Source organism: Tachyglossus aculeatus, chromosome 4 (assembly GCF_015852505.1).
Source record: "Tachyglossus aculeatus isolate mTacAcu1 chromosome 4, mTacAcu1.pri, whole genome shotgun sequence".
Classification (NCBI taxonomy): Eukaryota; Metazoa; Chordata; class Mammalia; order Monotremata; family Tachyglossidae; genus Tachyglossus; species Tachyglossus aculeatus.
Genome location: NC_052069.1, coordinates 31,343,632 through 31,368,302, shown reverse-complemented (window position 1 = coordinate 31,368,302; position 24,671 = coordinate 31,343,632). Strand labels below are relative to the sequence as shown.

The following is a 24,671-nucleotide window of genomic DNA, read 5'->3' as shown; positions in this document are numbered from 1 at the left end:
ATGAAAGTTGTAAAAGATCTTTACTTTTATGAGAATGAAGTACATCAAGAAAACAAGATTTAAATGTGATGAAGCATGATGCTTGCTGGGCTTTTCCCAATTCTGGTCAAGATAAAGACAAGAACACAAAGACAAAGCTGTCATGAGTTCATGGGTTAAGAGTGGAAACTAAGTCCCAGGTCTGTTTCGAGTTCATCAGTACTCTTAGGATTTCTAGTGTGAAATGCCCACAGAGTGGCTTCCATTTGAGTATGGTAGCAGATTTTAAAAGTGAAATATTACCCAATTTAGACTGAGTTCTTCCAAGCTACGTGTCTTCACTATGCATCAATGGATAGAACATTATTGCAGATTCAGGGAATTTTTTCTGACATTGTGTGTCCGTTTGGATCCAGTGTGATGAGATGCTAGGGCGCAGGGTGAGTAGAGAAGCAACTTGGCCTAGTGGATAAAGCGCAGGCCTGGCAGTCAGAAGGACTTGGGTTCTAATCCTGGCTCTGCCACTTGTCTGCTGTGTGACCTTGGGCAAGTTGCTTACTTTCTCTGTGCCTCAGGTCCTCATCTGTAAAATGGGGACTAAGACTGTGAGTCTTGTGTGGGCCATGGACTTTGTCCAACCTGATTAGCTTGTATCCATCCCAGCACTTAGAACAGTGCCTCGTGTCACGAGCATCCCACCTGCGCCGGCTCTTACCAACCAGGACTATCCTGGGCCGGGGGAACCTCAGTAGTAGAGTCAGATCACACCACAGACCACCAAGGTTACTTTGGAAAGTTTTTTTACTTCGTTTTACCAGCATGCAAGGGAGTGACACATACACACTCTCACACACTCACTCCATTCCACCAAAGGTCCACTACCAGTCCGCTGGTGAAGTGAGCCCCTTCTGTCAATCCCTTGTCGGAAGGTTGGAGGAAGTTCCTGGAGACATGGAGCACTGAGACTGCAAGCCTCCTCCACATGCTGCTTCCCCCCTGCAACACTGCTTCCTTCTACTGTTTTATCCTTCTTCTCCTGCTTTTCTTCCCCGCGCTGCTTCTTCTGCATGCTTGCCCCTCAGTGCTTGCTTCCTCAAATGCTGCTCTCCTGCTTTACTGCTCTTCTCCTGACTGCTTGCTTCTCGTGCCCCTCTCGATTCAAAATGATCACGTTTCTTCTGTCTTAGGCATTGCAGTTGTGGCTCTACGTAGCAGTCATTGATTGGTCCAGGCATGTTACCCAGTACAGCATGTACAGAAGGCCACAACTCCCTCCATACTCTTCCCCCACAGGCCAGCAACAACCTGTCCTCGAGTAGAGCCCATCAGTGCCTTCATGAGTCTCTTCCTTGTTCTTGGGATCACAAACAGTCGCTAATAAGGCAGCTTGTTGTGGGCGCACAACACCTGGCACATAGTAAGCACTAAAACATATATGATTAATATTATTATAACGATTTTTTGCAAACACAAGTTTCTTCTGTATAATAATAATAATAATGGCATTTATTAAGCACTTACTATGTGCAAAGCACTATTCTAAGCGCTGGGGAGGTTACAAGGTGATCAGGTTGCCCCATGGGGGGCTCACAGTCTTAATCTCCATTTTACAGATGAGGTAACTGAGGCCCAAAGAAATTAAGTGACTTGCCCAAAGTCACACAGCTGACATTTGGCGGAGCCGGGATTTGAACCCATGACCTCTGACTCCAAAGCTTGTGCTCTTTCCACTGAGCCACGAACTGACTGTATTGTAATGTTTTCTGCAGTGTATTCTTCTAGAATTCCCCTCTCAGTGTCACACCTGGAGAATTTCCAGTACTCTACTAGTCTAGGCTACGGGAGGAAGAGTCAAGCAGAGACATATGCATTCCATTCCTAGCTTGGCCAGTGTCTAGCGAGTAGAAGGCAGTCTGTTATAAGTCAAAACTCACCCATGCCAGGCAGCAGTGGCACAGGAGAGAGTCGAGGGTGGAGGCTCAAGTTGACTGAGTGGAAGGAGGCAATGGTAAACCATTTCCAAATTTTTACTGTAAAACCTCTATGGATACACTACCAGAACAATTGCAGATGGAGAGCGTTGGGTGTTCTGGAAGAGATGTGTCTGTGGTGTCACTATGAGTAGGAAACGACTCGACGGCATAAGACAAGTCTATTAGAATGCAAGAAATTGGAGTCTTTACCTGGAAAACTGATTCCTTTCTTTTTCCAGGATTCTTGCAGAGATAGGATCCCTGGTAGTTTAAAGAGAAGGATTCAAGAAAAAGAAGTTGCATTTACTAAAGAAAAGCAAAAGAATTATACTAAGGGGAGCAATAAAGGAAAATGGAGGGATTCAGGACCTTGTTAAGGTCATGGAGTATGTACCTATAGAAACTAGGGTCTTCATCACTAGACTATAATCTATTGAGGATTGAGAGTAGGAATCATGTCTACTAATTCTGTTATACCCTGCCAAGTGTTCTGTATCTGGCTTCACACTCTGCAAGTGTTCAATCAATCAATCAACCATAATTATTGATTCCATATCTTGTTCAGAGTACTGTATTGATTAGTTCAGAGAGTTGAATAGAGCTAGGAGACACAACCTCTGCATTCATAAAGCTTATGATCTGGCAGGTAGAGAAACACTGAAAGAAATTGCACATTGGAGGAAGCAATAGAGAATGATTCCCAAATTTATCTTTTCAGTTCTTGTCCTCCCTCCTTCTCTGCAGTCTTGCATTTCCTCCTTCCTTCAAAACATCTCTATTTGGATGTCCCACTAGCACCTCAAACTATACATATGCAAAGTAGAACTCCTCATCTTCCCACCCAAATCTCTTCCCCTGCCATCTTTCCTATCACTGTAGAGAACACCAAAATCCTCCCTATCTTACAAGCATGTAACCTTAGCATTATCTTTGACTCATCTATTTTATTCAATCCACAAATTCAATGTCACCAAATCCTGTCAGTTCTCCTTTCACATCACTGCTAAATTTCACCCTTTCCATACTGATTCCACAATCCACATTCCATTTCCAAACCTTCCACACTGATCCAAACACTTCATTCATTCAGTCGTATTTATCGAGTGCTCACTATGTACAGAGCACTGTAGTAAATACTTGGGAGAATACAATATAACAATAGCAGACAAATTCTCTGCCCACAATGAGCTCATAGTCTAGAGGGGGAGACAGACTATAATATGAAGAAATAAATTACATATCATTATGTCCCACCTTGATTACCACATTAGCTCATCACTGACCTCCCTGTCTCTCCTGTCTCTCCCCACTCCAATCCATATTTCACTCTACTGCCCAAATCATTTTTCTAAAAATAGTTCAGTCCATGTCTCCCCACTCTACATGAATTTCCAGTGGTTGCCCATCCATTTCTGCATTTAATGGGAATGCTTTTCCATTGGTTTTAAGACACTCAGTCAGCTTGTCCACTCCTACCTGACTTTGCTGATTTCCTACTATAACCCAGTTGGCACACTTCATTCCCCTAACACCAACCTACTCACTCTACCACACTCTCAAGTCTTTTTTTTTTGTATTTATTAAGCACTTTCTATGTGCCAAGCTATATACCACATGCTGGGACAGATACTGTCCATGTCCCACCTAAGGCTCACAGGATTAATCCTTACTTTAACTGAGGCATAGAGAAGTTAATTGACTTGCCCCGGGTCACATAGCAGACAAGTGATGGAGCCAGGATTAAGAGAGCAGGGATTAAAACCTGGTTCCGTCCAACTCCCAGGCCCATGCTTTATCCACTAGGCTACTCTGCTTCTGTGAACCTTCATCTCTGACCCCTCACCCACGTTCTCTTTCTGACCTAGAAGTCTTTCCCCCCTCTATAAATGACAGACCCCCACTCTTCCTACCTTCAAAACTCTATTAAAAAGACATCTTTTCCAAGAAGCCTTCCCTGATTAAACCCTTTTTTCCCTTACTCCCTCTCCATTTAATAATAATAATAATGGCATTTATTAAGCGCTTACTATGTGCAAAGCATTGTTCTAAGTGCTGGGGAGGTTACAAGGTGATCAGGTTGTCCCACGAGGGACTCACGGTCTTAATCCCCATTTTACAGATGAGGTACTGAGGCACAGAAAAGTTAAGTGACTTGCCCAAAGTCACACAGCTGACAATTGGCAGAGCCGGGAGTTGAACCCATGACCTCTGACTCCAAAGCCCAGGCTCTTTCCACTGAGCAACACTGCCTCTCTGAAGATAAAGGGGTTCGAGCCGGCCAGGAGCATCACCTATGCACTTGTACCCTTTAAGCACTTGACATTCTCCCCACCCTCAGTCCCACAGCACTATGTACAGATTCATAATTTATTCATATCATCCTCTAGAGAGTAAGCTCCTTGTGGGCAGGAAATGTGTCTACCAACTCTGTTGTAGTGTACTCTCCCAAGTGCTTAGTACAGTACTCTGCACAGAATAAACACTCAATAAATTGATTAATTGATTGATTAAAATCATTCATTCATTAAATCACATTTATTGAATGCTTACTGTGTGCAGAGCACCCTGCTAAGCACTTGGAAGAGTGCAATACAACAATGAACAGACACATTCCTTGCCCACAGTGAGCTTACAATCTAGGGGGGGGGAGGGTAGATGTTAATTTAAAAAGAAGGAAAATAATTTAAGCATGCATACCTAAATTCAATGGGGAGAGTGTGAGCATCTAAGTGCTTTGGTGATGTTGAAGTGGCAGTAGGGCGGAGCAGAAAAAAGGAAACAGGGTGAGGATATGAGAGATTACTTAAGCCATTTGATGCAGTTGTGATTTCAGGAGAGCATTGAAAATGAGGAAGGTCGTAAAGTGCCAGATGAACAGAAACAACCAATTCATTGAAATGGCGCTCACCAAGTTTAGTCAATGGCTAAAATGCCATCTGACTTCAATTAGAGGTAAAAAGAAAGTAAGAGAAAAATGAGCCTCCACTTGTCCTCGCGTGAAATCAACTGATTCGCTTTGATTTTTAATTTTAAAGTGAGTTCCATTTCTGTCCTCCAATTAGCGGGAAGATCAATCCATTTAGTGTATTAACTGAATGGTACACCAAGACCATGACGATCCATCACTGGTGGAGCAATGACCTACCCTCTGTCCTCTCTGGGATGGAGGAGAAAGTGGTTTCACCCTCCCCCACCCGAGTTCACAACCAGCCAGGGATGAAGGAGTACAGGTCACTGTTCCTCAAGAGGGACAAATTATTAGCGATCCATTAACTCTCTGACTCCTCTTGGAATATATAATTTTGCTCTTTATTCATTGACCCTTACTCCTGTACATCCCATGACAGGACAAACTATCTTTAGGCTGAATAAATATGCTGGAAGGAGCCAATAGGGAGACTCACTCTTCCTCTCTGAGGGAAGGATTTAGTTTCTGGGCACTGAGCAGGGCCTCCCGCGTAGGAAGGAATTCTAGTCAAAGGGCATCCGAAGTGCATATATCTCCCATCATGTCTAGCAATCCAGACTGGAACTGATACCTCCACAAAGCCTAGAGACCAACTCAGCAGCACAGTAATAGCTATACATGACCCATTTCATGCAAAGTAGAACAGATAACCAGTATCTTTTTACGTCTAGAAGAATCAGGTTTACACATCATAAAGCATTTCTAAGTCTCAGGAAAAGAAGAGATTTGAAAAGGCCCATTCAAATACTAATTTTGGTTACTTGTTGCATACATTATTTTGGGTCCTACACCATACTTTAACCCATGGATTTCTGCAGATCTACTTTGTTGAAAAAGTGAAAGAATTAAAAATTCACCTGTGGTTGTGCATTTTGATACTTTTTTAAAAAGGGCATGTAAGTACTCACTCTGTGCCAAGCGCAATCCCAATTTTTATCCCCATTTTAATCCCATTAATCCTCATTTTACAGATGAGGTGAAGAAGACACAGAGAATTTAAGTGACTTGTGGAAGGTCACACAGCAGATAAATGCTGGAACCGGGATTATATTCCAGGTTCTTTGACTTCTAGGCCTGTGGACTATTCACTAGGCCATGCTGTTTCTCTGTGAGGTAGATGCAGGGACATATTTATTTGGAAATGAAGGTAATGTTCAGAAGCACTAATATTATACTGTAACCACAGCTTTGATCACTTGGAAGCACCTGTTTAATTAGCAAGCTCTGATTTCTTTGTTTCTTAAAACTGTCAAGATTGCTATTCCAGAGAGGACTTAATTAATTTAAAGTCAGTGGAGAAATATCTCAGAAAAAACAATTAGGGAATTAGAAAAGGAAGTAATATTTTTGTTCTCGGATAAACAGTGAAAGCTACTGACTCCTCGAATATAAATCTATAATTACCGGCAGCTTTTGGGTTGACTTTTCATACTCAGTCTAATGAACAAATGGCATTGAGTTTACAGTTTTTTCTAAGCAAGCCTAAGGGGATTCGTTCTCCAGAGTTCAATGCCATTCTTAAACAGCTCACAGTAGCTCTAATTTTTTAAACTGAGATATTATATTCCTTCTTAACAGGAAGGTCTACGTTCTCTGATGGGTTTTCACTGGGATCCTGCCAAGTTTGAGGTTTGGGATTATAATGCAATATGCCTTTGAGACAACACATAAATGATTAAGAAAAGAAACAGTTCATTGCCGATGAATTCTCTACCTCTGTGTACATTGTTTCAAGATGATCTATATGATCTACATCTATTCTAAGAACTTGAGGCATCTATTATCAAAATATTAATCAAGTTCTGCTTTGATTAACCTACACAGGATCACTACTTCCCAATGAGTTTGCTCATAAATATTAAGGATATCTTGGAATTCTGAAGTGTAGACCAGTGGGTCAATTGATCCTGCCTGAGAAGTATTGCTGTTATTATTCTTAGATGCTGACTACACTTGAAAAGCACTCCGTCAGGCAGCTGAAAGACTGCATTGCAGAATAAAGAGATTTTAAACCTTTGTAAAGTATGCTGCAAGTCAAAGATAATATCCTCAATTTATTTCTTCCTTCCCAATATTTTTTAGAAGTGAAACAATTTTAGGTAAAACCCATACTATGGATTAGATCAAAGTACACAAGTTTGAAGAAATATTGTAAAATAATTTTTCTTTCAATAGATGTTTGTTTCTTATTGATGTTCCCAGCATTGAAGAGCAACCTTTACTTGATTGTGTCTAAAGGAAATTAAGCTGTAATCCCCAGAAGCCTTCGAAAAACACTCTTACTTGAATTTATGGGAAACAACATGGCCTTGAGGAAAGAGTACAGGCCTGGGTGTCAAAGGACCTGAATTCTAATCCCAGCTCTACCACCTGCTGTGAGACCTTGAACAATTCACTTAATTTATCTGTGCCTCGGTTACCTCATCTGTAAAATAGAGGTTGTGACTGTGAGCCCCACGGGCTTGGGAGTCAGAGATCAAGGGTTCTAATCCAGGTACTGTCACTTGTCAGCTGTGTGACTTTGGGCAAGTCACTTAACTTCTCTGTGTCTCAGTTTCCTCATCTGTAAAATGGGGATTAAGACTGTGAGCCCCTTGTGGGGCAACCTGATTACCTTATATCCACTCCAGCACTTAGAACAGTGCTTGGCACAAAGTAAGCGCTTAACAAATACCATTATTATTATGATCATTATTGTTATGTGGGACATGGATTGTGTCCAACCCAATTAGCTTTTATCTGCCCCAGTACTTTTTTATGGTGTTTGTTAAGGGCCTACTATGTGCCAGACACTGTTCTAAGCCCTGGGGTAGATAGAAGGTAATCAGATTGGACACAGTCTCTGTCTCACATGGAGCTCACAGTCTTAATCCCCATTTTACACAAGAGGCAAGTTAGGCCCAAAGAAGGGAAATAATGACTTTCCCAAGGTCACACAGCTGAAAAGTGGCAGAGGTAGGATTAGAACCCAGGTCCTTCTGACTCCAAGGCTTATCACTTATCCACTAGGCCGCATTGCTTGTCTATGTGCCTGGTATCTAGATAAGTGGTTAACAAATACCTAAATAAATAAATATTCTTCCACAATTGAGCCAGGGTCTCATTCATTCAATCATATTTATTGAATGCTTACTGTGGGCAGAGCATTCAGCCAAGTGCTTGGGAGGGTACAATATAAAAATAATATAACAAAGTTGGTAGACACAGTCCCTGCCCACAGTGAGCATACAGGCTAATGGAAAAGACAGACATTAATTCAAATAAATTACAGATATGTACCTAAGTGCTGTGAGGCTTAGGGAGGAGTGAAGTAAGGAAGCAAATCAGGGCAAAGCAGAAGGGAGTAGGAGAAGAGGAAACGAGGCCTTAGTCAGGGTGGACTTCTTGAAGATGTGCCTTCAGTAGGGCTTTGAAGGTGCGGGGAGTAATTGTCTGCTCGATATGAAGAGGGAGGCATTCCAGGCCAGAGGCAGAACATGAGTGAGAGTTTGGTGGTGAGATAGATGAAGTTGAGGTACAGTGAGTAGGTTAGCTTTAGAGGTGTGAGGTGTGTGGGCTGGGTTGTAGTAGGAGACCAAAGAGGTAAAGTAGCAGGGGGCAAGGTGATTGAGTGCTTTAAAGCCGTTGGTAAGGAGATTCTGTTTGATGCAGGCAAACACTGGAGGTTCTTGAGGAGTGGGGAAGCATGGACTGAACAATTTTGTAGAAAAATGAGGAGTTTCTGCTTGATGCAGGCAATCACTGGAGGTTCTTGAGGAGTGGGGAAACATGGACGCTTTTGTAGAAAAATGATCCAAGCAGCAGAGTGAACTATGGACTGGAGTGGGGAGAGTCAGGAGACAGGGAGGTCAGTAAGGAAGATGATTCAATAATCAACCCTACGTCTAGTTCCATTATTATTATTATTATTATTATTATAGTTATTATTAACAATAGTAATAGTACTTGTTCAGTGCTTACTATGTGTCAAGAACTATGCTAAGCACTGGAGTAGATACAAGGTAATTGGGTTACCATGTTCCTGTCCCACAAAGGGCTCGCAGTCTTAATCCCATTTCACCGATGTGGTAACTGAGGCATAGAGAAGTTAAGTGACTTGCTCAAGGTCACAGAGCAGACAAGTGGTGGCACTGGGATTAGAACCCAGATCCTTCTGATTCCCAGGCCTGTACTCTATCCAGGCCTGTGCTCTATTAATTCTGACAAAAACTGGATTGTGTCTTTCTGCCCTGTATCTTTGTTCGGGTTTGGTCTTTTCCGTTGCTTTCTGCTGCTTCTCACATCCTCATTCTTGCGTCTTCCATCTCCTCCCTTCACTGTAGAGCATCCCATTCTCTCTTGTTCTTCTTTCTTTATCTTCTCTTCAACTTTTCTTCCCACCTCCGTATCTGAGTCAACAAGTCACTTGCTTTTGATATGATTAAGCAGAGACCCAGCTCCGATTCCACACCCCTGTGGATAAGGGATATGGGACAATAAATCCTCTGAGAATAAGGAGGTAATAATATTATTGTGGTATTTGTTAAATTCTTACTATATGCCAAGAACTGAGGTGGGTCTAATGCAGTGAAATAGGACACCTTTCCTTTCACTCCTGCCATCCTAGAATCATGGACAGGAAAACTTCCATTGAAGTGCTTGGAAATCCTAGTAGTAATCCACATTAACCTTCATGGGGAATCCGGAAAGCAGAATTATCATCTTGGATTTGGGGTTTGAAGGATGGAAGAGTTGGTTGAGGGCCAGATAAAGACCTTTTGTCATCAATCCATCACTCTTCTCTGATGTTCTGTTTCGGTAAATTGACAGCAAAAATACAGGATGAAAAGGTGTTGCAGAAAGCATGTTGTCTTGGTGATAATTAAAATCTAACCCAGTAGCCAGCACATATTGAGGGGGATTCAATAGTGCACTTTTAATTTTTGTCAAAAGCCAAAAAAGTGGGGCTGGTGACAGCGAGGAATTTTTGCAGGATAATATAAATTCATGCATTCTTATTGGTCTACTGAATGGCTTGCTGCTTTTCAGGGTTGCTAATTTTGTTTCTCAGGGTTAAAATAAGTTAAAATAAGGTTGCTCATTGGTCAGTTCCTCTAAGAGGATTTACATCCCAGTGTGGTAACTCCATAGTAAAATTTCGAGAATTTTTTTATAACTTTCATTCTGCATTATCAAATTGCATATTTATAATAATTATGGCATTTGTTAAGCACTTACTATGTGCCAAGCACTGTACTAAGCACTGGGTTGGATACAAGCAAATCTGGTTGGACACAGTCAATGGCACACATGGGGCTCACAGTCTCACTATCCATTCTACAGATGAGGTTACTGAGGCCCAGAAAAATGAAGTGACTTGCCCAAGATCACATAGCAGACAAGTGTGAAGCAGAGGAGAAGCAGCGTAGCTCAGTGGAAAGAGCGCAGGCTTGGGAGTCGGAGGTCATGGGTTCGAATCCCGCACCACCACTTGTCAGCTGTGTGACCTTGGGCAAGCCACTTAACTGCTCTGTGTCTCAGTTACCCCATCTGCAAAATGGGGATTAAGACCGTGAGCTCCACGTGGGCCAACCTGTTCACCTTGTATCCCCCCAGCGCTTAGAAAGCGCTTAGCGCTTAGTAAGTGCTTAATAAATACCATTAAAGAAAAAGTGCAGAGCCGGTATTAGAACCCATGACTTTCTGACCCCCAGGGCCATGCTGTAGCCACTAAGCAAAATACTTTTGATAGATATTGTTCCTCTGTCACCTTTGCTTCCCATTCAAGCAGCCTCTATGGATTTTGTCCATCTATGATGACAAACCACTTAAAAGAATGAACCTATGAGATTTTACCTAGGCCCACTAGGTCATAGCATCTCTCATTTGTAAGTGTTTCTAGCTCTCCTTGCTTGATTCTCTTACTCCTTGAAATATTTTACAACATAGTAAAATGCTCTTTTAATGGAGAGCCACATGAATGCTGCCAAAGACACTGTGTGAAAAAAAAATTTGGAGTTCAAATATTCCAATAGTACCCAAGATTTATTAGTTCATTGTTTCGGAGATAAGGAATATGAATAAAACAACATTTGTAGACAGCTGCAACCTCTGGAAATACTTGTCACGATGAAGTAGTAGCCTCCCTACTTATTGATTATTTTTTTCCTTGTACTCTATCTGAAATGCAGGCCTGTTGTCTTTAAACAAAATGTATAACATATTGCCTATGACATATTAAAAATAGGTATGGTAGGTATTTTTCAAGCTTATACCAATTTCTAGCCCCCGAGGCTATATTTTAAAAGTTTGAATTAATTCTGACAAAAAACTGGATTGTGTCTTTCTGACCTGTATCTGTGTTCTGGTTTGGTCTTTTCTGTTGCTTTCTGCTGCTTCTCATGTCCTCATTCTTGCTTCTTCCATTTCCTCCCTTCATTTATTCATTCAATCATATTTATTGTGTGCTTATTGTGTGCAGAGCACTGTACTAAGTGCTTGAAAAGTACAATTCCAAGAAGAGAAGAGAAGCAGCGTGGTTCAGTGAAAAGAGGACGGGCTTTAGAGTCAGAGGTCATGGGTTAAAATCCCAACACTGCCAATTGTCAGCTGTGTGACTTTGGGCAAGTCACTTAACTTCCCTGTGCCTCAGTTACCTCAACTGTACAATGGGGATTAATACTGTGAGCCCCCCGTGGGACAACCTGATCACCTTGTAACCTCCCCAGCACTTAGAACAGTGCTTTGCACATAGTAAGTGCTTAATAAAAGCTATTATTATTATTATTATTAATTCAGCAACAAATAGAGACATTCCCTGCCCAACAAGGGGCTCACAGTCTATAAGGGGGGAGACAGACAACTAAACAAGTAAATGAGAATCCCATCTTCTCTTGCTCTTCTTTATCTTCTCTCCCATTTTTCTTCCCACCTCCATGTCAGAATCAATAGGAGTGATTGAGTCGCTTGCTTTTTATATGATTAAACACAGAGACCCAGCTCAGATTCCACAATCCTGTGGATAAGGGACATGGGGCAATAGAGCCCCTGAGAGTCACTGGAGTAAGGACATAATAATATAATTGTGGTATTTGTTAAATTCTTATATATGTGCCAAAAACTAAGGTGGGTCTAATGCAGTGAAATAGGATACCTTCCTTCCACTCCTGCCATCCCAGAATCATGGGCAGGAAAGCTTCCATTGAACTAGTTGGAAATCCTAGTAGTAATCCATAGTAAACTTCAGGAGGAATCCAGAAAGCAGAATTATGGTCTTGGATTTGGGGTGTGGAGGATGGAAGAGTTGGCTGAGGGCCAGATAAATCCTGCTGCAAAGGAGCCATTTCTTCAGACCTCATATCCAGGGCCAAGAGATTTCCAGTATGACAGTGGCTGTTTTGCCAGCCACAAAGGACTGAATAGCTCTCTGAAGTTCACTTCCTTTAGTACTCTCATGACACTCTGTGCCTGAGCAAAGTTGCTGATCAAAGCCAGAAAGGAAATTAATAAGGTGGAATAAAAGAACTTGACACCTCAAGTAGCTCACCCTGGTTATTCCTCTCCATAGCCTGGCCCTGAGTGATTCAAAACACTAGCATTTTACCCGAGCTATAGATTCATCTTTGCAATTCAACTTTGGACTGATTTTCAGCATTGGAAATGTTAATGCTGCATTTCAAAACTCACTGACTAACCAGAGGTGTTCTGTTATAAATTCCCTTCCTGAGGCCATTTTTGGGGATTCCTGTCCCATGCCCCCGTGGCTCAGAAGAGCAAGGCTAAGAAAGAGAGCCTCTGTAGACATTATGGGGACAAAAATCATAATTTGTATGACTGATAAACCTTGCATCCCTCATATGATTCCCACCCACCACCTCTAGAAATCAATAAGGGTTCCTTATGAGGGTAATGTAAGGAATAGCTGAGAACAGGATATGGAGATCAATTCATTGAATTTTTCTCCGTTATACTGTGGTCAGGCATTCTCATTATGAAATTAACCTAGTCTACACAGTGATTAATATAATGCTTTACATATAAGCTTTTATTCAGTTATTTATTCATTCATTCAATCGCATTTATTGAGTGCTTACCGTGTGCAGAGCACTGTACCAAGCGCTTGGAAATTACAATTCAGCAACAGGTACTATTGATCTATTATGTTACTATTGAACGATTGAGTGATTCAGCATTATCTGCTCCATTTGCATAATTCATACACCAAACCATAATTTTGTCCTGAATTATCCAGTTGGATTAACTACATGGAGAAAATGAATCAGATAGTTGACCAATGATCCTTTTCACTTAGATCACATAGACACAGTTCAATTGAGATCTAAGTGATGTGGAAGCACTGTTTTTACTTCCATTAGGAAGGTGTGTGCTGATCTTGAGAGCTATTCTCAGGCTCAAGCTCCTTTTGCAAATACTCATGTGAAAGAGCATCATCTGCTCCATTTGTATGATTCATGCACCAAACCATATTTTTGCCCTGAACTGTCTGTTTTTTTTTTTCCAGAATTTAGGTTTAGAATAGTATAAATCATACCAGTAGTATTCATCATAATTAGTTTCTTAAATGGCTAAAAGGGCAGTTTTTTACTATTTATAATTTGTCTTTGGGAAGGGCAGGGCAATAGATTCAAACATGGACCATGAAACTATAAAATTTACACTATTCTCCAAATGCAAATATTGGCCTCTGCAAACCTGCCAAGCATGTTATATTTGTTTTGTCTTGTGCCTTCAAGTCATCTCCAATCCATAGTGATGCCGTAAACACATCACTCTCAGAACACCATCTCCATCTGCAACCATTCTGGTAGTGTATCCGTAGTGTTTTATTAGATAGTTATAATGCATTCACATTTTATTACAGAAGTAATACACATTTAGCCAAGATATTCATGCACTTAGCTATCATGTATTTTCAGTTTTTAATAATTGGAGTTTTAGAGCATGTAATGACAAAACTTTCCTCTGCAATAGTTATTTGTTTTATTCTAATTGATTTTAGGATTTTTTTTTACAATTTTTCAAAGCTGTACATTGAAGCAAATGCATTTGTCTCATTTGGAAGATAATAATAAAATGAATTAGGAGACAAAACTCCATCTATTTGAAGGTCAGCTTGTGAGCCACTTCCTGGAATTAATCTAACATGCCTTTTCCTTTAGAAGCTTAAGATGTATATTGTTAACTACTCTCTGCTCTGCTCTGACTGAAAGCACAGGACTAGGGTAAGAACTGGCTCTTCCCTCATCCATTTACCTGCCTGTGGTGGAAACCAAACTATCCTGGCTGGTTAATTTTGAGATAATGGGAATAGTTGAAAGAATGGAGCAATTCTGAATATCACACATTTCAAAGGAGACAAATTCAATCTATTGTATGTAAAAAATTCAAGCAAGTGTCTAAGAGCAGCGGGAAAAATGTTCTCATTCCTTTTGTTGAGATCTGACATCAGCATATAGATGGTTTCATCAATTATTGAGAAAGAAACTAAGAAAGGAAAAAATGACTGATTTGGGTGCTTCATTTTGAAGTCTGAATTTGAAGTGCTCAGAATGAATCAGATTTTCTATATGTGAATCTTTCAGAACAAACGTCTGCTTTCATTCTAACCCTTTTCTCTTAAAGTAGCAAATGGAAAAACTCTGGCCTTAAAGAGTTTTAAACTGAAACAAGCAATAGTTGGCCTGCTGTTCTTTTATGAGGATATCACAAAGTAAAATGCAAATTCTTATTTCTAAATTTCCTTCTAGTGGGAGAAGGAAAATAATGTATTCTCCAATTAAATGGGTTGTTTGCTGCTTACAGGGGGTTAAATATGCCTGGTATTTAGTCTATCATCTCCAGAGTGGTTTTCATTCTCTCCCATAAAATAAAGCATGGGGGTGGATCCCACAGTTCCTTTCTTGCAGTCAAAAGTGCTCAGGCTACTCCGTTATTCCCCAGGTGCATAATGTAATGTCTGAGTTGAAAATGTTTGAAAGGTAAAGCAAACTAATGGAATGCATTAATCACTGTTCATTTTTGAGGTATTAATGAGCTTGTGTGTATATGATATCACTCAGGATTCAGAGTAAAATGTAATGGTAGAAGAGAATGTTTTATGAAATGTACTGTATGAATATCAAATTTACTTTAGCAAAAAAATGGCATTAGGGAAATTGAGCCTTGAGCCACATAAAACAATACAGGCGATCTCTGGGCAATTCAGCATAGTTTTCTTAATTAGCAGTTCATATGAGAAATGTACCATTAGCTTGCCTCCATTCAATCAATGGGAAATATTTAGAAGTTATGCAAAACACTGTACTAATCCCTCAGGAAAGTGTTAAAAGACATGATTCCTGCCCTCAGTGAGTTTACAATCCAACAGAGGAACCAGACACAAAGTAATTTACAGACAGGAAAAATAAAGAGAATACAGAAAGGTCAAACAGCAGACAAGTGACAAAGCTAGGATTAGAACCCAGGTCCTCTGCTCCCAGGCCTGTGCTCTTTCCAGTAGGCCACGCTGCTTACTACATCATCCTACTCACTGTTCTCCCCGCCTCCTCTCTCTCCCCTTGTCAGTCCATATTTCATTATGCTGCCCAGATCGTTTCCTTAAAAAAGTTCAGTCCCATATCTCCCCACTAAACAGAAACCGCCAATGTTAGTCCTATCATCTCCACATCAAACAAAAACTCTTACTCATTGGCCTTAAAGCACTCAATCAGTTCTCCCAATCTTACATTACCTCACTTATCTCCTTCTCCTACCCCATCTTAATCTGCACACTTCACTCTCTTAGATGCCACTCCACTCACTATTTCTTAATCTTATCAGTCTCACCACCAACCCTATGCCCCCATCCTTCATCTGTCCTGGAACTCCATCTTCCTTAGAGAAAGCAGAATGGGCTAGTGGGAAAAGGATGGGCCTGAGAGTCAGAGGATCTGGGCTCAAATCCCAGCTCTACCATTTGTCTTCTGTGTGACCCTGGGCAAGTCCCTCAACTTCTTTGTGCCTCAGTTCTCACATCTGCAAAATGGGGATTCAATACCTGTTCTCCCTTGTACTTAGGCTGTGAACCTATCATGGGACCTGATTATCTTGAATCTGCCCCAGCGTTTGGCACAAAATAAATGCTTAACAAATATCACAATTATCATTCTGAATTTACTGTTCAATCAATCAATCAATCGTATTTATTGAGCGCTTACTGTGTGCAGAGCACTGTACTAAGCTCTTGGGAAGTACAAGTTGGCAACATATAGAGACAGTCCCTACCCAACAGTGGGCTCACAGTCTAAAAGGGGGAGACAGAGAACAAAACCAAACATACCAACAAAATAAAATAAATAGAATAGATATGTACAAGTCCTTCTTACCAAATCCAATGACTCCTACTCCATCGTAATCCTCCTCGACCTCTCAGCTGCCCTTGACACTGTCGACTATCCCCTTCTACTCAATATGTTATCCATCCTTGGCTTCACTGACTCTGTCCTCACCTGGTTCTCCTCATCTATCTGGCCATTTATTCTCGGTCTCCTCTGCGGGCTTCTCCTCCTCACTCTCATCCCCTAACTGGAGGGGTCCCTCAAGGTTTAGTTCTTGGTCCCTTTCTATTCTCCATCTACACTCACTCCTTTGGAGAACTCCTTCGCTCCCATGGCTTCACTATCATCTCTCTGTGGATGACAGCCAAATCTATATATCCTCCCCTGTTCTCTCTCCCTCTCTTCAGGCTCACATCTCCTCCTGCCTTCAGGACATCTCTACTTAGATGTCCTCCCGTCACCTAAAACTCAACATGTCCAAGACAGAGCTCCTTATCTTCCCTCCCAAACCTTGTCCTCTCCTGAATTTTCCCATCACTGTCGATGGCACAACTGTCCCTCCTGTCTCACAAGCACACAATCTTGGTGTAATCCTTAGTAATAAATAATGATGGCATATGTTAAGCATTTACTATGTTCCAAGCACTGTTCTAAGCACTGGGGGGATATACAAGGTAATCAGGTTGCCCCGCATGGGGCTTACAGTCTTAACTCCCATTTTACAGATGAGGTAACTGAGGCACAGAGAAGTTAAGTGACTTGCCCAAAGTCACGCAGCTGACAATTGGTGGAGCCGGGATTAGCTTTAATTCTGTTCTCTCATTTACCCCACATAGCCAATCCATCACCAAATCCTGAAGGTCTCACCTTCACAACATTGCCAAGATCCACCCTTTCCACTCCATCCAAACCGCTACCATGTTAGTACAATCACTCATCCTGTCCTGACTGGATTGCTGCATCAGCCTCCTTTCTGACCTTCCAACCTCCTGTCTCTCCCCACTTCAATCTATACTTCACTCTGCTGCCCAGATTATCTTTCTACAGAAATATTCAGGACATGTCACCCCCCTCATCGAAAATCTCCAGTGTGGCCTCTCGAACTCCATATCAAACAAAAACTCCTCACTATTGGCTTCAAAGCTCTCTATCGCTTTGCCCATTCTTACTTCACCTCCATTCTCTCCTTCTATATCCCAGCCCACATACTCTGCTCCTCTGGTACTAACCTACTCGTTGTACCTCGATCTCACCTGTCTAGCCACTGACCCCTGGCCCACGTCCTACTTCTGGCCTGGAATGCCCACCCTCCTCAAATGCTCCAATCACTATTCCCCACCTTCAAAGCTCTACTGAAGGTACACCTCCTCCAAGAAGCCTTCCTAGACTAAGCCCCCCTTTACCTCAGCTCCCTCTCCCCTCCACATGACCCTGACTTGCCCCCTTTGCTCTTCCCCTCCTGTCCCCACCCCGCAGCATTTACTTATATATCTATAATTATATTTATTTATATTGATGCCTATTTACTTGTTTTGATGTGTGTCTCCCCCCCCCCCCCCCCGCCCCCCCGTCTAGACTGTAAGCCTGTTGTGTTCAGGGATTATCCTTTATTGTGATATTGTACTTTCCAAGCACTTAGTACAGCACACAGTAAGTGCTCAATAAATGCAGTTGAATGTATGAATGAATACCAGGCTCTGTACTAAGCGCTGGGGTGGATACAAGCTAATCAGATTGGACACAGTCCCTGCCCCACAGAGGGCTCACAGTCACTCTGCATTTTACACATGAGGTAACTGAAGCACAGAGAAGTGAAGTGACTTGCCCAAGGTCGCACAAGAGACAGTCAACAAAGGCAGGATTAGAACCCAGTTCCTTCTGGCACCCAGGCCCGTGCTCTATCCACTAAGCCATGCTGCTTCTCTACTATACTATGACTATGATTGCCACTCCAACCACACACAGAGTATGAAACTGTATTAAGTGCTTCACAGAGTACAAAATATTTAGTACATAGAATCGACACTCTCAAGGAACTTGAAATCCAGCAAAGCAGGCCTGTCTAGCAGATGCTTTTGCAACACTGTCTGAAAAAACATACAGCATATTTTGTCCACCATAAAATCCAATTAGTGGATATTGTATAGTGTGGCTTCAGCAGATTTGGGCAAATGTGTCAGAAAAAAAAAAACATGATCGTCCACCAACTATTTTGTTCTATTTTTTAGTCAGTTTGATATGATGATACATTTTGGTGTGGGTTTATTTGGTTTAGGGGCAATTATAAATAGAACTGATCCAGAGATATTTTAAAGATCCATTCGTGTGAGAACTTCGATTTTGGAAGTGTCCAAGACTTTCCTTTTGTAGAATAAGAATTAGTTCTCCACTTGCCTAGCGGCAACTGGATTTTAGGAATGGATAGCATTTTCCAATTTGAGCAGGAGAATGCACTTTCTAGAGCTGAATTTCCCTCGAGGGGGCAGATTTCCCCTTCCCTATTTGGAGCATATGGCCTAGAACTGCAGACCCCAAATAAATATGTGCTTTTGAGAAGCCCTAGGAGTAAATTAAACTGTTTTTCAGCCTTCAGCTCTATTGAAGAGAAAAAAAAACAACTTTGAGAAATTCAAATCATGTCCTGTAAATTCCTCCCTTGCTTAGTAAAGGTGTGGCTCCTTGAAGGAGATATTTGTACTTCCAAATTTTATCATTTTAGTTCTAGATTTAAAATGTCTTGTGCCAGTAGATGAACATTTTTCTAGCAGGAAAAAAAATGATTTCTAGTCAAAATGACACTTCAAGCAGAGGAAAAATGTCAGCATATTCACTGCAGTGTAAAGGAAGAATAAATGGTGCAATATGATTTCCTAAACAGAGGAGTATTATTATAGGAGCTAGGATAAATATTTAAGATTTATACCTACAGGAAATTATTACAGAAACTATGTTCTACAATTCTTTCTAGCCTATTTAAAACCAACTAATTAACATGACGTTGCTGCTACAGCTTTTTAAATCAATTCTGTCTCCCCCCCTCCAAATGCTAAAGGTCTGTTTTCCTCTTCTTGTGGAAATATTCCTCCCCTAAGAATTAATTAATGAAATAATTAGAATGGATAGGCAATTTTGGAAGCCACGCAAAAATGTCTTCCATCATATATTACCCCCCTAAGATTTAATTTTCTAAAGATCAGTCCCTCAAAAAAGTGACAAAGTGGATATCTCTGCTTTTGTAAATCTATTTTTAACCTAGTATTCAAACCACACTGGCTTGTCCATTTGGATGACATTATGATGTATTTTCAAAAATTTTAAGGGCTCACAAAACAGATGGTAAAAGGAAAGCAGCATATAAATAAAAAATACTGGATTTGAGCATTGATCTTCAATTTTTCTTACTGAATTATGTACCATAATTTTACATGATTCTGCATTATCTAGCAGAATTTTAAATGTAAATAGTTTCCAAAAATATCTTATGATCAGCATAAATTATCCAATGCAGATTAATCACCAAACTACTAACCATCCCTTGACAATTTATGTTTTATGAACCAAATTATATTAGAGTTTACAAGGTCAGTTAAAGCACCTTCATAGACGCCCAGTATGGCCCACAGCACCTGAAATTAGTTTTTAGAATATAAAGGAAATTGAAAAGATGGTGGATTTTCCCCTTGTGTTTAAGAAAGCAAAGTCAAGTATGGAGCATTCTGGGGAAATAAGTGGGATTTTATCCTAATCAGTCCCCAGTTCCTAACTAAAGCAATCACGAACTTGCCATCGAGAATATACAAATGCAGTTTGAATGCCCTTATTTTACTTATTTCCTTTATAAAGAGGTCAAATGTGGCAAAGGAAAAGAAACCAGCAGATAAATAGCATGAAAGTAATCTAAGAGAATCTAAGAGATGAAGCCAGCCCAAATCAGGAAAGGTTTCAGCCACTAATTGATCATTATTTGCCAAAGGCGCCACTTCTCTCTTCAATTTCAATGCCTAAAAACCCTCTGTCATCATAAAAGGTGTCAGAGATATCACTAGCATTATTCCCCACTGAAATCAGTATAAAATATAACATGTATTACTCAACAAAGATGCTTTCAACCAAAGTTGTTTTCTCATTTTTTTTAAGTTAACCCAAAAGCTTTTTAAACCCAAAGGATTTCGGTACTCAAGAAGTTATCGACGTTACTAGCAACAAAAGATATGTGTTCATCAGTGTGAATTATAATGTAACTCAAGTCGGGGTTGTTTGGTATCTGTACTTAAATTTATCTGTGTTGTGAATCTAACAGATTTACCAATAAAAATCAATAATCGTTTGCAGACTGCTGTCAGGGATACTGACTGAGGTTCATAGAGTTACCGACCTCTCTGATCTAGGGTCAGTAAATAATTTGTGTGTTTTTATTAAACAAAGGTCTGAGAAGTATCTTTCACAACCGTTTTTTTCTGGATTCTTTTTAAATAGAACTATTTACCACCCTATTGTTAGTATATTTAATCATTGTATAGTTTAACATTCAATATTGCTTCACTCTGAATTAAAATGAATACCTTTTTCTAGGTTAACCTCTTGGCTTTTGGAGTGATTATATACAAAGTATTTCGACACACTTCAATGTTAAAACCAGAAGTTAGTTGCTATGAAAACATAAGGTGAGTTTCCCTTTAAGCCCAATTGTCTTTGGAAGACTTAGCCATCAGTAACTTTAACTACGGACATTTCTCTGGAAGCTGCACTGTACTTTTTAAGTCCCCATTCCATTTCCTTAAATGTATTTGAAGAACACTTCAGAAAAAGCCCAAGCCTTAAAAAAATTCAGGGCACTATATAAGATTATCAACCTATTTTGAAGCTGCAAGTAGAATCACCTTTACAGATCTGAAATCCCTTTTCAGAGGGAAAAGCCAGCTAATGTGTTCCCACAATGAACGAGGTTCTTGGTATGATTCACATCATTAAGAATCACTACAACAGAGTTCAGTGCTTCTGTTTTCTTTTTTTCCAAAATTCTTAACTTTGCATGCTGTTATGATTTTCCATCAACTAGCTCTCTTTAAACTGATTTATTGGGGCCTTGAAAATCATTTGTGCTGGAAAAGCTGAAGTGTACTGTGGGGAACATTGAAAACAACTTACTGTTTGTGTTGCTTAGAAACACTCCTGCAGTTTCAGTGCAGTGCACTAGATTTATAGTTAGGATTTAGCAATTGTTTGATTGATTACTTTCTCTTACTCCTTACCCTCAATAGCCTCATCTAGTGAGCTAGTTTTAATGAAGTTGCAAATGATTCATTTTCTGGGGGAACTGCAAAAATGCCTTCCATACCATGGAAATTTCGGAATGATTGGGCTGAGAATGAAGGAGAAAGTAATCATTAGTTGCTTCATTTTCCAGGCAGCATGAATCGCTGGGATAGTCAGTGAACAGAACTGTACAATATTTTACCAGAAGTCACAGGCGATCAGTTCTTCTAATATAGAAACATCAGTACCCTGACCCTGGGACAATTTAGCGTTATTTGTGTTGCAAAATGAAAATCCTTTATGAAAAGAAAAATCTAGTTTTACATCCTGCATGGTCTGCGGAATTGAACCTGAAAGGAAGCCATAAGATTCCTTTGATGTCATGCACGTGTGCTGACCTAAGAACATACTGTACATTTTTCAAGGTTTCTTAGGGGAAATACTTCATAACGGTTTTATGTTTTACCTTGGGGGATTACACTAACAGTAGATTTAAAATCAAATCATATGGCACGGCAGCACCCCAGAGAATATATATTTTAAGAGAAAGAAAGTCCATTTTTTGGACGATGTCCTGTTTTACCATTATGCTTGATCTGCAGAAGCCCAGGGTTTCACAGTACCGCAGCACACTCTAAAGGGCTCTCTCTACCATGGCACTGTGGTTTCTGCCCTAGTTCAAAATTAGGGAAAAGAGCGGTAATTCCTCGAGTTGGAGGGGGCATGTGCACCACATTCTAATGAGCGATTTGGGGAAACAGATAACACCATGACTGTCTTAATTATAATTGGAATGTAGGTCATGTGCCCGGGGTGCCCTGGCCCTCTTGTTCCTGCTTGGTGCTACCTGGATCTTCGGCGTTCTCCACGTCGTCCAGGGGTCAGTGGTGACGGCGTACCTTTTCACCATATGCAACGCATTTCAGGGGATGTTCATCTTCCTATTCCTATGTGTGTTATCTCGAAAAGTGAGTATTTCCTCGGGCAAACAGTGCGGAATTCCAGAGGCACAAAACTCTTATCCATCCAGGTTATCTTTCCAGCTTTTCTTTTTAAATACAACACATTTCATGTCACAAGTGATAACAAGTGTGGTTAGTCATTTACAGAAAGCTATGGGGGACCTCTTAGATATTTTTGTCTCTCTGTAAACAGTCTTGCAACCTGTTGTCTTTAAAATCTTGTCCCGAAAAGCCCCTTAGCGGGATTTTTGTGACCTTCAACAATTTCGTACTTTCTGTGGTCAGAATACAGTGTTTGTCATTAACCATTCGTGTTCTCTTCTGTTCCAGATCCAAGAAGAATACTATAGGTTATTCAAAAATGTACCTTGCTGTTTTGGATGTTTACGGTAAACACAAGGGAAGATGCAGAAAGAACCTATTGTAGGGAAGCAAAGACTGCCGACTAATAGTATCAAGACAAGCAATATTGCCAAAATATGGAATGACCTATTGAATGGTTAAACCTTATGACTCAATCACTTTCTCTACAGCCTAGGAACTGTAGTTAGATGAGCAAATCACGTTTAATATACTTACTGTATCTATACTGTACACTCTTCCAAGTCATAGGTTTTCAAGCAGGGTATTGCATAGAAGTGGAAAGAAATTGAATTCTTAATAGAGCTATAGCTGTTTCCAAGCTCAGATATTAGTTCTAACATGAGAAATATTCTGAATATCATAAAAGAACCAACTGATATATACATTTTTTCAAATCATTTTGCCTTTTGAAATGTTACCCCCTGCCTTCCGTGGTAACGAGCTTCTTTACATAAAGTGGACTATTATAGGAAGAATGAAGAGGGACCGAATCAGAATATTAAAAGAAAATGACTTTGCAACACAATTCTCCCCTTTGAAAACTTTGACATATAAAATAAATGAGAGATTCTGAAAGCAAATAAATAATTGTAGAAAGTCTTTGCGAACTGTCGGTCTTGCATGAAGTAGAATTTCTGAGGAAAACAGCTTAAGCCACTTCGATAAATGGTTTTTCTTCTGTGAATGCTTTGACAGGGGCTTGGTTCCTTTTTAAATTCACAGTTAAACTGCAGGTGCACTTCACTGTTATTCACTGCTGTGACTTCAGGTGTTTAAGCCAACAAAATAAATGTTGGAAAAGTTTGTAATTTTATAAAATGTTTGAAATTCTGCCCTTCTTTGTCAAAGTCAAATTGCAGAATGTGCCTTTCAGTGTAGGAACATTATACAAGCAGATATATAGGAAACAGATATTTTGTATTCTACTAGTTTTTTTAATCTTTTTTATTGCAGTGAATACACACTAATTTGGTGGGTTGGTCAGGGAGGAGTTTGTACTTTACTTCTTTGGTGCTCTAAATGCCATAGAGCTTATTACCAGACTTCTTTTTAAATTTCTGTACTCTGTGTGAGAAACCATTGTAAATATGTAGCTGTTCATAAATGGAAAATTTGTCTTTTCTGTTTAAAAAAATGCACCTTTTAAAAATGTGTTATTTATAACAAAGAAAGGAGGAGTTCTTCAGTTTTCTCTGTTTCACCTGGCTATAGAGGTCTTATTATTTTATAGAATATGTCCAGCTAAATATACTGTCTGTAGCTGCTTAAAAGTTTCTCATTGAAAAACATTTGGCAATATTGCCTGTTTTTTTCTAAAAGTAATTATTGTTGTGCCCCTGAATGAAAGAAGTGTTTATACAAGAAAGATTCAGCTTTAGATTTTCAAAGTATTGTCATTATTTCATTTTGGTATTTTTTAAATGAAGTTTCAAATGAAAAAGCACCCCATCTCCAATAAACTTATCACCTGAATGTTTTCTTTCATTTACTTTTCTGTGTGTTTTTTATCAAAACAGATGAGCCCACCTATTGCTACTACTTTCATTTTTCACCTGAGTAGTTGTGGGAGCACCAGTCATTTCAAATCTTCTACTCGTATATGTTAGAATTGTGACCCATTGCAACCGTTGTCACTAGAGAATATTTATTAAGCAAACGCATGTGTTTGGCCACTCGTGGTAAAAGAGGAAGTAGGCCAGGAAACATGCTTTCCAACTGGGTAATGACTTCAAAAGTCATTTGTCTGAGAGCGTGGCCAATGCAGTGGGCGCGCAACTTAGCTCGAGGTCCGATCCAGATGGCAACTCTTAACCCTGCCATTCTACATGTCTTCAATTCATCAATCCTCCCACTT

The 24,671-nt window shown here is 40.2% G+C and overlaps 1 protein-coding gene across 1 annotated transcript in view; it reads left to right on the top strand.

Annotated features, from left to right (window-relative positions):
- Positions 1-24,281, top strand: part of ADGRL4 (adhesion G protein-coupled receptor L4) — a 142,233-nt gene extending 117,952 nt beyond the window's left edge. The window contains exons 14-16 of the mRNA XM_038745819.1: positions 20,808-20,899; positions 22,291-22,459; positions 22,784-24,281. Coding sequence (XP_038601747.1) covers positions 20,808-20,899; positions 22,291-22,459; positions 22,784-22,846 — 324 coding nt within the window. The 3' untranslated portion in view covers positions 22,847-24,281. The remainder of the gene's footprint in view (positions 1-20,807; positions 20,900-22,290; positions 22,460-22,783) is intronic.
- The last annotated feature ends 390 nt before the right edge of the window (positions 24,282-24,671 follow it).